General features: G+C 45.1%; 1 protein-coding gene across 5 annotated transcripts in view; it reads right to left on the minus strand.

Annotated features, from left to right (window-relative positions):
• ANO1 (anoctamin 1) overlaps nt 1-13,745 on the minus strand; it is a 169,164-nt gene that overhangs the window by 54,408 nt on the left and 101,011 nt on the right. For all 5 annotated transcript variants that reach the window (XM_040409086.1, XM_040409085.1, XM_040409088.1 and 2 more), the window contains 4 exons: nt 11,691-11,789; nt 8,765-8,916; nt 2,724-2,778; nt 1,520-1,571 (listed from right to left, as the gene is read on the minus strand). In XM_040409086.1, the coding sequence (XP_040265020.1) occupies nt 1,520-1,571; nt 2,724-2,778; nt 8,765-8,916; nt 11,691-11,789 (358 nt within the window). The remainder of the gene's footprint in view (nt 1-1,519; nt 1,572-2,723; nt 2,779-8,764; nt 8,917-11,690; nt 11,790-13,745) is intronic.

The following is a 13,745-nucleotide window of genomic DNA, read 5'->3' on the forward strand; positions in this document are numbered from 1 at the left end:
CCCTGGGCGCCGCTCCGTTCTCCGCTGTATATGTCATGATACTTCGTTCACAATGTCAGGATCGGTGAAAGGTCCTCTTTAAATCTAATTTCTGAAAAGTTTCTGCCAGGATTCAAACTCCCAAGCTTGTACATTAGAGGCAAGGACCTTATCCACTCAGCTATAAAGCTGAATGCTAAACTATGTCAGAAAGACCTCATAGTAGTATTCCTATTCAGCAGAAAACGTATTTTATATTTCTGTGCAGGTTATAATGTAGCTGTATAGTGTAGTGGTTAGCGTCCTTGCCTCTAATGTACAAGCTTGGGAGTTTGAATCCCGGCACAAACGTTTCAGAAATAGAAATTAAATTTATATTTTTTTATTTTTTTTTGTAAATGTAAAAATTGTATGGCACAAAATAAATGTGTAATTACAAAAAAAAAAATTATAAAAAATAATTATATATATATATTACTAAAAAACATCTAAAATATATAAATTTAATCTCTATTTCTGAAATGTATCTGCTGGGATTTGAACTCACAACCTTTTGCATTAGAGGCAAGAGTCTTAACCACTGGTCTATACAGACCAATGTTAAACTGATGTTCGGCCAAGCATACTCGCTCAGCACTAATGCCCACTGTTGTCCGTAGCTCGGCATATGCAATAGTCGCTAAAAAATTAAGGGGAAAATGAATAATTAACGTTATATGTTAAGCAAGGATATGCTTCTTGAACAAATTGACCCTGTAGTGTCTTATTTCATGGAGGGGGTTTACAATATGTTATGCAAGTGGGCATTTGGTTTGGGTGTTCCTATGGGTCCCAGGGGCTGGACCAGTTTCGGTCACCAGTCTAGCGGTGCAGCGCTGAATGTATTGTAACACTCCTACAGGAGACTCCCATAATAAAGGGAGAGGAATTAACTTAACTCCTATGTCTGCTTGTGCAGGTTCATCAGAGGTGAGCTGACTCCAAGCCAAGGTCTAGTCCCAATAGAATGACTCCATGTTTATATACCGTTCTTACGTTCTGACAAGTGTTAATACAAATACGCTTGGTCTTCATTGATTAAAACAGGCAATTAAATAAATGGTTAAAGGGGCTATCCAATGATTAATAAAAATAAAAAAAATCAGACATCATATAGTACATGACAATCTCTTTCTAAAAAACCTAGAACCAGCCTTGTACTGCACATGGATCCAAAGGTTTCCACATTCATTGCTCTGCTAGATTTATTGGAAGCTGGAAGCTCAGGGGTGTGTACTTTCTGCTGCAGCTCTCTCCCTATCACACAGCTCAGGGGCATGTCCTTCTGCTGCAGTTCTCTCCCAGTAACTGTCGCAGCTTCTAATAGTAGATATGGCTGGTGGCAGTTGAAGGATGGAACTGAGCATGTGCGTCCACCTCAGCAATATTACTAAGACGGAGAAATGGCGCTATACAGATACATTTATGGTTATACAAATTTTTGATTACATGCAGTTACAGATGCAAGAACTAGAAAAAATTAAGAAAATGTTGCACTCACCCATGCTGTATTTGGCTTTGGTACAGGTTGTCCTTTTCAAGATTTCATACACCTGTAAGAACAAGATAGCATTTAAGCTATCGGCCAAATGGTTGTTCAGCTGACCTCTAAACCTCCAAACATCCCCCCCATACACATGCAAGCTTATCCAAGCATGCATGTTTCCTTAATGAGGAGAGGGGAGAAAGCCACTGACAGGATCATGCATTATAAAATTCACATGCATAATCCTCCTTTCGCACATAAATTTCGCTTTATGGGAAAGTAGGGACACCTCCCATAGATCGTACAGAACATCCACCATTAGATGGGTGGCTTCCACCTAGCAGTGAGCCCGGTGACGTCACCGGCACGGAGGAGCGGGTTTTAGTGCTGCCCTAGCTGTTTTACAGGTTAGGGTAGTGCTAAAGCCTGCCCATTAGTGCCGGTGACGTCACCGGACTCACTGCTAGGCAGAAGCCTCCGCCTAGCTTTACGCATGGAGAGCTCGATAAGTCACCGAATGTCCAGAAAAAGCCTTTCCTGAATTGCGCAGGACAAAGGAGAGCATCGGAGCATGAAATGCTCATATCAGGTGGGCCGCCTGGGTGAAAATAGGAATATGTCCGGGTTCAGCTCTGAACTCGGACAACCACATTAACATGAAGTTTCAACCCCCAACTATTATATGCCATTTATTGCACTAGTGTGCCCTTTTAAAATCCTTTCAACATGTGACATATGACCATCTCTCCTTCCGGCCATCTAATTTCTTAAACCAGAGGACATAGAACATTGAATCAAATATTCTGCTCTTGGATGGAGTCAAGGTCCACATTTCAGAACATCTTTGGTCTCGATTATGTGCCTGGTCTTCTGTACTGCTGCCCATCAGTATTTTTCATCAGCTTTCCATACTTTTCCTTTATGTAGGTTCTACTTCTGGTTTTGACTTATAAATACTGATGTGGAACACAGACTAAAATGGCCTTAGGCTCCTTGGTCTTCAAGATCCAGAGAAGCCAAAAGAACCCTACACAACTATGGGTGAACTGCAGCTGTTCAAGGTAACATAACTTCTCTTGGGCAATGTGCACCTAAACCACAGGCAAGCTCAGTGTTACATTGAGCATGAAGATGCGAAGGGCTCGTAGAAGGTGAGAAAATCTAATTGGAGGGAAATTAACACTCGTTCGGCAAGGGACAACTGGTGTGTTACACTTACAATTGAGCTTCTTGTTTTGCTGTCGAAGAACGACTCTTTGTCTGACATATCGAACCTGGAGAACCATAAAGAGTTGCATTGTTAGAAGGACTGGAGAAGGGTTGGAGATTTAAAACTTTTAAGCAGGTTGGCCAGAATTCGGAAAACATGGCCGATTTCTTCCAAAAATTGTGCCACACTTGTCCAGTGTGTTTAAGTTGTGGCTCAGTTGAAATGAGCATGAATGAGCTGCCATGTGGGACAGGTGTAGTTCTGGTTTTTTTTTGGAAGAAAATGGAAATTTTTTCCTAATCGGGGAAAATCACATTAAGGCCTCATGCACACGACGCAAAACGGGGTTCCGTTGTTCCGTGATCCATTTCTGTTTTTTTGTTTCCGTGTGTCTTCCTTGATTTTTGGAGGATCACCAGACATGAAAAGTGAAAAAAAAATCTAAGTCAAGTTTGCCTTGAAAATGATAGGAAAAAAACGGACACGGATCATGGACGCGGATGACAATCTTGTTTGCCTCCGTGTTTTTTCACGGACCCATTGACTTGAATGGGTCCGCGAACCTTTGTCCGTGAAAAAAATAGGACAGGTCCTATTTTTTTGACGGACTGAAAACACGGATCACGGACGCGGATAACAAACGGTGCACATTCAGAGTTTTCAACGGACACATTGAAAGTCAATGGGTCCGCAGAAAAACACGGAAAACGGAACAACGGACACAGAACACAACAACGGTCGTGTGCATGAGGCCTTAGTCAGTGCAGTGATTATTGGAAGGTTTGATATAGAATAGATAGGATACACAGAAAAGTTTGTCCCACAATTGACTTTTCGCTTATCCACAGGATCGGTGATAAATATCTGATTGCAGGGACTCCCACCAATCATTGGAAAAGAGATCTCAAGCCCCCCCTATTCCTCTTCACTAAGCAACCTTAGTTAGGAGAGCTTTGAATGACAACCGAAAGCTGTCTTTGCTTGCCTCCGTTAGATGCATGGACTTTGAATGGAGCAGCACTGCAATTAGTCTGCACATGATCCATCATCACTTCATTGAAAGTTCTCTCAACTATGGTTGTGCTACGGGGCTCAAGAGTCTGTCCTACTGATCGTGGGGGTTCCAGCGCCCAGACATTGTCAGCCAGCAGATCTGACAGCTGGATGTGTAGCACTCATCTCTGAACTCCTGACAGCTCATATACAATTGTTTAAGCTCAATTCTTTTCAAACTGATACATTTTGAGTGTTTATGAGCCATCATGAGTTCAGAGATAAAGGGCTACAGATCCAGCTGTTAGGATTCACTGTAAAGGAGAGCCTACTAGTCTGCAAATATACAGAAACTTAAAGCTGTACTGGAAAACCTGTTGAAAATATTTTATAAAGACCTACTGAAAAAAAGATTTTAAATGAGTAAAATGCAATATTATTGCCCCCAGAGGTATGTCGGCTGTGTCATGGTCTGGTGGTAGTGGACCGTGACACTTCATGCTTGATGCCGGTGGCAACGTGTAGTTTTTTAGCATGTTTACACACTTCCCCTTTAAGGTTGCTGTCCCTCCCCATTCTGATGGGTATAGGGTTAAAGTGTGAGCAAGGTGGAGCTGGGTGTGGGCTCTTATAGTACTTGCGATTTGAGGTTAGTGGGACTTCAGCTTCTTGTGGAGCTGGAGTTATGCTGCCATCCTGGACGTTACCATCTGTCCAGTTTGAGGGCCACCTTATTGGACATACTGTCATGGTGGGGTGTGGGGGAAAACTCCCCACCGTATAGCGTAGAAAAACAGGGAAGCAGCTAGGCTTGAACATAAACCCACACCAAATATCAACATAAGAAAGATACATAAGGGATGACAATCTAAAGACCTTGATGTTCCACAAGGAGGCCCTCACGGACAGGTGAAACATCCAGAGAGGAGCAAAGCTCCTTCTCCTATAAAGGCAGACAAACAACTGACCTCTGTCTCGCTCACAACTCCAACATAAGAAGAGCCATGAGGCCACACCCAGCTCACCCTGTACACATCAAAATGGGAAGGAACACCAGACTAAAAGGGTAATTGACCACACATGCTAAAAAAATACGTTGCCACCGGCAACAAGCATGTACGGCACAAGTGTCACGGTCCACTACCACCAGACCATGACAATAGCCTTTACTTACACCTCGTATGAAAGTAGCCCCCAAGCAGAGATCTTGGTGACCACTGTACTCATCCACTGCATCCTTAGGCCTCATGAAGACAAACGTAAAGGCCCCATGCCCATATTGCAGACCGTAAACGGCCGGTCGGCAATATATGGGCACTGGCCGTGTGCACTCTGTGCGGATGCGGGACCCTTTGACTTGAATAGGTCTGTGATCCATCAGATATGGCCAAAGATTGGTAATCTTCCTTGAGAGGAAGCACAGATCAGAAGCCCACAGAAACAATACAAAGCTCTTCCGTGGGATTTCATAGACTTGTTTACCCTGGTCAGGTTTCAACCATCTTGTTAGGCTTTGTTCACATCTCCAGTAGCCTGCCAAAGTTCACCAGATCTAGAATTGCCAGATACTGCCATTCGCTGCCGGAACCCACAGGCTATAATGGGATATAGAAGGGATCCAGTCTCTTTCCGGCATGAGTGCAGGTTTTTGGACTGACAAACATCACATGCAACAATTCTTGTCCAGATGAAAGCCGTCATTTTGCCGGAATGCGTCCGGATCCCATTATAGTCTATGGTGATCAGGGTACCGGAGACTTAAAGAGGTTTTCTGACTTGAAGCGGCCTATTGTTTTTCAACTAGCCAATTCCACCATGATCATATTTTTATTGGGGGGGGGGGGGGGGGGGTACTAAATCCGTTACCCCCTCAATGTCAACAGGGAAAAGCAGTGTCCCACCAACTTCAGCGGCCATGCTCCAGTTACATATGAACAATCACACTTGTCTATAGGTTTATTAGTTACTAGCAGAAGGACCCGGCTTCGCACGGGTATATTTGATCTATTTCATTTAATGTTTGTGTGTTGTCGTGTATAAAAGATAGACAGTATCCCCTATAACAGTGACATCTACAGTACCCCGCCCCTTAACAGTGACCTCCACAGCCCCCCACCCCTTAACACTGAACCCCCCACAGTGCCCCACAAAAACCTCCCTAAAATGGGATCTCCACAGCACCTCAACAGGGGCTCGCCACCTTAACAGTGACTTCTGTAGTGTCCCACTAGGTAAATGTGGGCACTACACCAGGGTCAATTGGGCCACGTTGTTACTCCATCTCCTGTCGAACAGTGGCAGTGTATTTTACCTCACATTTTAATGTGTATTGCTATGCTTTTATGTGAATATTTCCCTGTTTATCTGAGTATCAGGCCTGTTAGGGTGTAATTCCTCCTCCAAGACAGTAGAGGGAGCTAGGGAACCCCTAATATAAATAGTCAGGTCCTGTTCAGGGAAAGGTGTGTAGAGTCAAAAGGGAGTGTGGACTTTAGCTAGGCAGCAGCTGAAGTGAGCTTCTGACATGCAGCTAGACAGCCCAGGCTTCTAGTTATCACCAGGGGAAGAGTTACCTCCTGAGAAACCTGCAGTTCCTACAAAGTACAGCACATAGCAGAAGTGTTTCCAGCCAGACAAGAGAGCTGAAGGGCAGAAGGATCTAGTCTAATGCAAGGAGATGTATACTAGAGGAAGTTTCTTTACCAAGGATAAAGCCACCAATAGGGAATACGGGCCTTGGGATCAAGACAGACAGGAGTTCTGAGGAATAGTGCACAGGATTTCTGAGGAAAAGGTGCAGCCTGATCTGTGAGTGTGTTTAACCCTCTGAGTATCTTGCAAGAACATTGTGCCTGCCATTTATAAAAGCCTGCTTGTGATTTGCTACTGTCATATGGAACTGAACCTAAAAGAACTGTAAATAGTTAAGTGTTCCAGTAAAGAAAGTTTTGGTTCACTGCAAACTGTGTTCCTCAATTCTTAATACTATAAATCCACGGTGTGCCACCGTTACAGGCACTGGGGTCACGAATCTTAAAGGGATCTTGCCACCGGCACATTACAACCTGCAACACCCAGGGCACCTCACCTACCACCGGCCTGGTCCCTATATACAGAGAGTGCCCCAGAGGACTACTGTGCCAGCCTCTCCATCACTGCTGTATGCCTGCCCAGGGTCATCCTATAAACTGTGAGTAACCAAGAGCAACCCTCGTTTCCCTAAGTAACCGTGACCTCACTATCGCAATACCCTGCAGGGCTGCGTACGGCACTTCTACAGCACCCGCCCCTTAACACTGACCATAGGTTACAGTCCCTTTAACTGTGACCTCCACCATTCCCAGCCCCCTTAACAGAGACCTCCACAGCGACTGCCCCTTTAACAGTGACTGCCACAGTACTCCGCTCCCTTAACAGTGACCTCCACTGTACCCCGCTCCCTTAACAGTCACCTCCACTGTACCCCGCTCCCTTAACAGTGACCTCACAATACCCCGCTGTCCCTTTAATAGTGGCCTCCACAGCAGCCTTCCCCCTTAACAGTAACATCCACATCGCCCTCCCCAGCGGCCGCCCCTTTATTAGTGACCTCCACAGTACCCAGTCTCCTTAACAGTGACCTCCACAGTCCCCCGCCCCCTTAACAATGACCTCCACAGCAGCCGGCCCTTTATTTGTGACTAGAGATGAGCGAATTTCAGGTTATGAAATTCGTTCACGCTTCGTTTACTGGTAAAAAGTGAATTGCATTATGGATTCTGTTACCACGGACCATAACGCATATCTATGACGGAATGCATAATGCAATGCCTTTAGAGGCTTTCCGTTACTCATTCCATCATAATAAAAGTCTGTGGGCTGCAAAACGGATCCGTCCCGTTTCCGTTATGCAGGAGAGGACTCCCCTATACAATGGAAACGGGACGGATCCATTTTGCAGCCCATAGACTTCTATTATGACGGAATGAACAACGGAAAGCCTCTAAAAGGCATTCCATTATGCATTCCGTCATAGAATTGCATTACGGTCCGTGGTAACGGAATCCATAACGCAATTCACCTTTTACCTGTAAATGAAGCGTGAACGAATTTCAAAATATGAAATTCGCTCATCTCTATTTGTGACCTCCACAGTACTCAGTCTCGTTAACAGTGATTTCCACAATAACTCGCCCCCTTAACAGTGACCTCCACAGAGCTCTGTTCCCTTAAAATGTCACCTCCACAACACCCCGCCCAATTAACAGTGACCTCGACAGCACCCCACCCCTTAACACTAACCTCCATAGCAGACCGTCCCCTTAACTGTGACCTCCACTGCTCCTTGTCCCCTTAACAAAGACCTTAACAGCGCCCGCCCCTTTAACAGTGATCTCCACAGCATCCCACCGCCTTAACAGTGACCTAAACAGCGGCCGCCCCTTTTTTAGTGACCCCCACAGTACCTCCTTAACAGTAATTGCCACAACACCCCGCCCCCTCAACAGTGGCCTCTACAGCAATATGCCCTTAACACTGACCTCCATAGCGGACCGTCCCCTTAACTGTGACCTCCACAGCACTCCGCTCCCTTAACCGTGTCATCCACAGCGCCCTGCCCCTTTAAAGCTGACCTACAGCAGTGGAGAAAAATGGCTGGGTTGTTATGGAAACATGGTGTAAAACTGTGTATGTGGAGGGCCTGCGAGCTTCTATTGGCTGATAAGGGACATGTGACCGTGTGTATGGCAGTTGGGATATGAAGAGAAAGACCTGCAGGCTTCTATTGGCTAATGTAGGTCATGTGATTGGCCATTTTTGCATTTTTGGGAATATCTCAGGAACTGTACATGCTAGAGAGCCGAGACCCAGTCTAAAACCTTCCCGGACACCTGATGTACCCGTGTGCCAAATTTTGCGATTGTAAATGCGACGGTGCAGATTCCATTAGCGGACATACATACATACATACATACACACACACACACATACATACACTTAGCTTTATATATTAGATTATAAAGACACTGGAGGAGACCTGGCTAGACGAGACCGTAGACTGGATTCCATATACTTACATATAGTGTTTTTCCCTGGAAAAAGGGTAAGAGAGATGTTTGACTGTCTGTGGTCGGTGACCAGCAACCTTGGGCCGTATTGGTTCAGTTATTTTCTGTAAGACGGAGTTGAGTTTGTGCATCAGGCCCTGGTTCTGATTTAAGTGATAGACCTGGAATAAATAATGCAACGTACAATCAGTCTGCGCAAAATGGAGACAACTACAAAAACAGCAGCTAGGGAAGCATGAGTTTTTGGAGGACATGGACTTATTGAAGACCATCCATTAGTCTGGGCTATAGTCACACTGGAAGTTGCAAACTCACAAAAAAGACCGTCCAGTTTTCGGGGTGGATTTTCACCCTAGTTGGGGGGTGAGAACCGATAGACAATATATAACTTTATAATGCTTCCCCCAGAAGACAGGTGGTGATGTCAGCAGATAGTCTACCTTGACTCAAAGATAAATCACGTACATTTCACAGACTTGAAGTTATTGTGGGATAACCATCTGTCTTTATGGCTGCCTTTAATCTTCAAACATACAAAACCTTTGGACCATAATAGGTTGCCTGATGAAAGGATCCCTCAAAAAAGTGCCACTCTTGTCCATGACTGGTATTGTGGCCCAGACAAATGTGGTCTTTTTTTTGTTGCAAACTTCTTTTCTACTCTCAAAGAAAAATAAAAAAGACTACCACGTCTATGGCCGGTAGGTAAAATTACTAGATGTAGCCTGCAGACCTTTAGAAATAGGATGACTCATGATGACTTTCCAGTTCTGCAGAAAGAATTACTATGAGTAACGCCCTGGGATTCTGGGACATTATGTGGTCGGAGCAGTTGTCGTGCCTCCAACCCCACACAGGATCATGGTCTACAGACTGTGAGCTCCTCTGGAAGGCTGGAGCATGCAGCAAACCTTCCCTTGAGGGAAAAAACCAGCACATACCGCCAGCCCTACCTGGACCTTGTAATAATAAGGCAAGTGTTCTGAAGTTTGGATCTAGCTGACACTCCATTAGAGGAAACACAGGGCAGGAATGAGGCCTTTCATACCTTGCCAGATTGCTGCTTAATGAAGACTGAACACGTCACTTTATAGGTTTCTAATAGTAGACTGTCGTAATTGGTACCTTCACGATCAAGTCAAGACATCTCCAATTTACTATTCCACTTCTAAGATCTACAGAGCAGTAATGTAATAAAAAGTCAATAATTTAAACCTGAAAGTTTTCGTAGCAGTGGCAATTTCATAGCTGCTGCTTTCTCTCTATTGCTTGTAAAATAGGAACCTGCCCGGGAGACCCTCCACAATTCATACAGTGTATGGAGTACAGTGGTGGTATCCTGTGCAGGGGAGGAGTATAAGAAAAATGTTTGGTAGATGAGGGTCTATCGGGGTCCCCAGACCCCAGGCCTGCTGTACAGTCAGGCACACCTAAGAGAAGCAGATGCTAAAGAAGACGAATAGGTTGGGGGGGCTGGGCTCTCAGTTATTCTCTATGGCAGGGATCAGCAACCTCCGGCACTCCTTCTATTCAGAAACTACAACTCCCAGAATGCTTCACACACTTCTATGGGAGTTAGAATAACAGCCGAGCACGTTTTCATGCTGGGAGTTGTAGTTTCACAGCAGCTGGAGTGCCGGAGGTTGCTGATCCCTGCTCTATGGGAACTTGAGAAATTGCCAAGGATGCTTGTAACAGAAGATGCAGCACACATACATCGCCAGCCCTGCAACTGCTCTTTGTAGCAGCCAATGGCTTGCTAGCTTGCTAGGGTCCCCCCCCCCCCCCCCCATACCTCTTTGGGCATGTTCACACTCTGCAGATTTGTTGCAGAAATTTCTGCAACTGTCCCATTCACTGAACTTGCAGAAATCAATGTGAATCCGATTTTCAGTTTCTGCAACAAATCTGCAGTGTGTGAATATGCCCAAATAGGTAGGGTTGTGCGGGGCGCGACCTTCACCGTCATATCCTCCTAGGTAGGGTTGTGCGGGCTACAGATATTGATGATCTATCCTTAGGATAAGTCATCAATATGAGATCGGTGGGAGTCCTACATCCAGCACCCCTACCGGTCAACTATTTCGGACTGCGGCAGCGCTGGAAGCGAACACTGTATGGAGCGGAAGCAGAAGGCCTCTGTACACTCCGATTCCTGTGCTGGCATATCGAAACTCCGCTCCCGTTCACTTGAATGGGAGTTTAGCTGCAATACCCCAGCATGGTGACTACACAGTACGTGGAGCATTCTGCTTCCGATCCATATACTGTTAATCCCCGATACCGTGGCAGCCAGAAGCAGCTGATCATGAGGATATGGCGTGCCCCCTGATCTGATATTGATGACCTATCCTGAAGATAGACCATTAATATCTGTAGCCCATACAACCAATTTAAATTGATATTTGTCCCTACACGCTTATACTTCAAGTTCCAGCTCCTCACTATTTAAGATCTCCGTTTGCGTGTCCAGCGTCGTGCGGATCCTAAAATTGGAGCTTTGTTCAGACATAAATCCATAACCGTACAAGAAGCAGTCCAAACAATGCTTACGCGTTTCGGACACACAGACTGCCTAGGCTGGATACATTGTGAAAAACCTACTCCGATGTGAGACTATATCCTAGCCCCACCAGTGTTTTGCCCGGTGCCGACGCCAAGCATGGGCATGGGAAAGCAATCTACGTAAGATGCCTACCTCTCGTCAGTTCTTACAGTAATACATACATAGGCTGCTAGGTCAGAAATCTAGCGGCACGTGGTTTGTCCACGGGCGATGGGAACGCTTAATCCTTTTCATGGGAGAAATATAAAACATCATAACGTTTCTTACAAATCATTGGCGTCAATGAAGCAGCGACCTATATGTAAGTCACTATATATAAACAATGTCCGGGGTAATTAACGAGTAGCAATCCCCGATGTGAGCACATACCTTCTTCGTTGGCATCTTAAGTTTCATAAACTCAGCTTCTCTGCAGAGAACATTCCAGGGAGCATGAATCTTCACAAACCCCACGCCGTGCATTTTAGTCTATACCAAGGGGGGGAAAAAAACGGAGATCAATGAAAACCCATTTATAAAGTTTGTGACAATGCATTATATTAATGTATTCGGCTATTGGTAACCACCGACACCGGTCTGTCAGAACCCCTGGAGGCAAGGCCATAACGGCAAGACTATAGAGGCTATTGAAGACGTCAAAGTTGCCTCTGATGACCAACGCATGTCCGGTTATCAGATGGGCTCTTAGGCGGGCCATAAACAGTAGATGGCTGTTGGCGGACCTCTATTTTGCCAGACCGCCTCCCCAACAGACGTGGCCAAACGTGCATGTGTTCTTAATAGGTAGAGTAGAGAACAAAAAGGATCAGACATGCTGGAATCCATATGACTGATCCGTCACTTCAATTAACTGCCAATGGGGGAATAGTCAGGAGAACCTCGTACACGTTAGACAGTCTGCAGTTTAACATTTACACGTATATTCATATGGCGGTGTAGTTTATGCAGATTTTCGTGAGGTTTTCATTGTTCCCACATTAATAAATTTGCGCATTTCTAACTTGCAGATTTTGTTTCAGATCTCCCTGAAAAAAATCAAAGAATTGAAACGCTGTGGATTTCAAAATCTGCGGGTCAACTTCCGTGCAGAAAATTTCAGCCCCGGCTAGATGAGGTTTTTAATATCACATTTACTTGTATATCAGGCAGGGGACAGCCAACTGGATCTTCCTGCGTTACGACATTGCTGGAAACTATAGCGTTGCCGCCTAGCCCCATTAAATGGGGACCGGCAGAGATCTGGCCGCAACCCGGCAAATATGCCGAGGATCGGACAAACAAAAACCGCCAGACGTCAACGCTGTAGCTTCCGGCAATGCCAGAATGCAGAGAGATTCGGCAGGCTGCTCGCTGAGTTAGGGCTCGTTCACACGACCGTGTGTCTTTTTCAGTGTTTTCCGGGCCGTTTTTCCTGGATCCGTTTTTCATATTATTTTTTTTCAGTAGTGTTTCCGGTTCCGTTCCATTTTTCCGTTCCGTTTTCCGTATGGTATAGACAATAATTACATAGAAAAAAATTGGGCTGGGCATAACATTTTCAATGGATGGTTTTGCAAAAACGGAACGGATATGGAAGACACTCCGTATGTGTTCAGTTTTTTTTTTTTTTTGCGGACCTATTGACTTGAATGGAGCCACGGAACGTGATTTGCAGGCAATAATAGGACATGTTCTATCTTTCAACGGAATGGAAAAATGGAAATACGGAAACCGAATGCATACGGAGTACATTCAGTTTTGTTTTTTTGCGGAACCATTGAAATGAATGGTTCCGTATACGGACCGTATACGGAACGCAAAAAACGTTCATGTGAACAAGCCCTTATGCTGTGAATTTTCTGCTCGATTAGGGCTCATGCACACAAACATATATTCTTTCCGTATTCTGTTTCCGTATTACTGTTCCGCAAAAAAAAAAGAACATGTCCTATTATTGTCGGCATTGCGGACAAGGATAGTACTGTTCTAACAGGGACCAGCTGCTCCGTTCCGCAAAATACGGAATGCACACGGACTTCATCCGTATTTTTTGCGGATCAGTTTTTTGCGGACCGCAAAATACCTAGGGTTGTGTGCATGTACCCTAAGGGCCGATTATTGGGGATCATTCATCGGGCGTCTTTCTGCCTGTACCAAAAATCATTGTTTCTGTGCAGCAAATCGTGCTGTGTGAACAGTGATCTGCTGCCCATGAACAATGATTTTCTGTGGGGATCAGCGTTTGGGTTGTTCCTAATAATTGCCCGATACCGGTCATTGTACAAGGACACTAATTAAGAAGTTTTCCTTGCCTCAGCATTGATGGCATATGGATTAGATTTGCCACCGATGACTGATCGTCAGGGATTTGGCCTCTGGGACTCCAAAAAAAAGTGTGAATGAGGTTGTGTTGCTATCCTGAATAGTGCCGCGACCCTTGGATTC

The sequence above is a fragment of the Bufo bufo genome, chromosome 10 (assembly GCF_905171765.1).
Source record: "Bufo bufo chromosome 10, aBufBuf1.1, whole genome shotgun sequence".
Taxonomy (NCBI): Eukaryota; Metazoa; Chordata; class Amphibia; order Anura; family Bufonidae; genus Bufo; species Bufo bufo.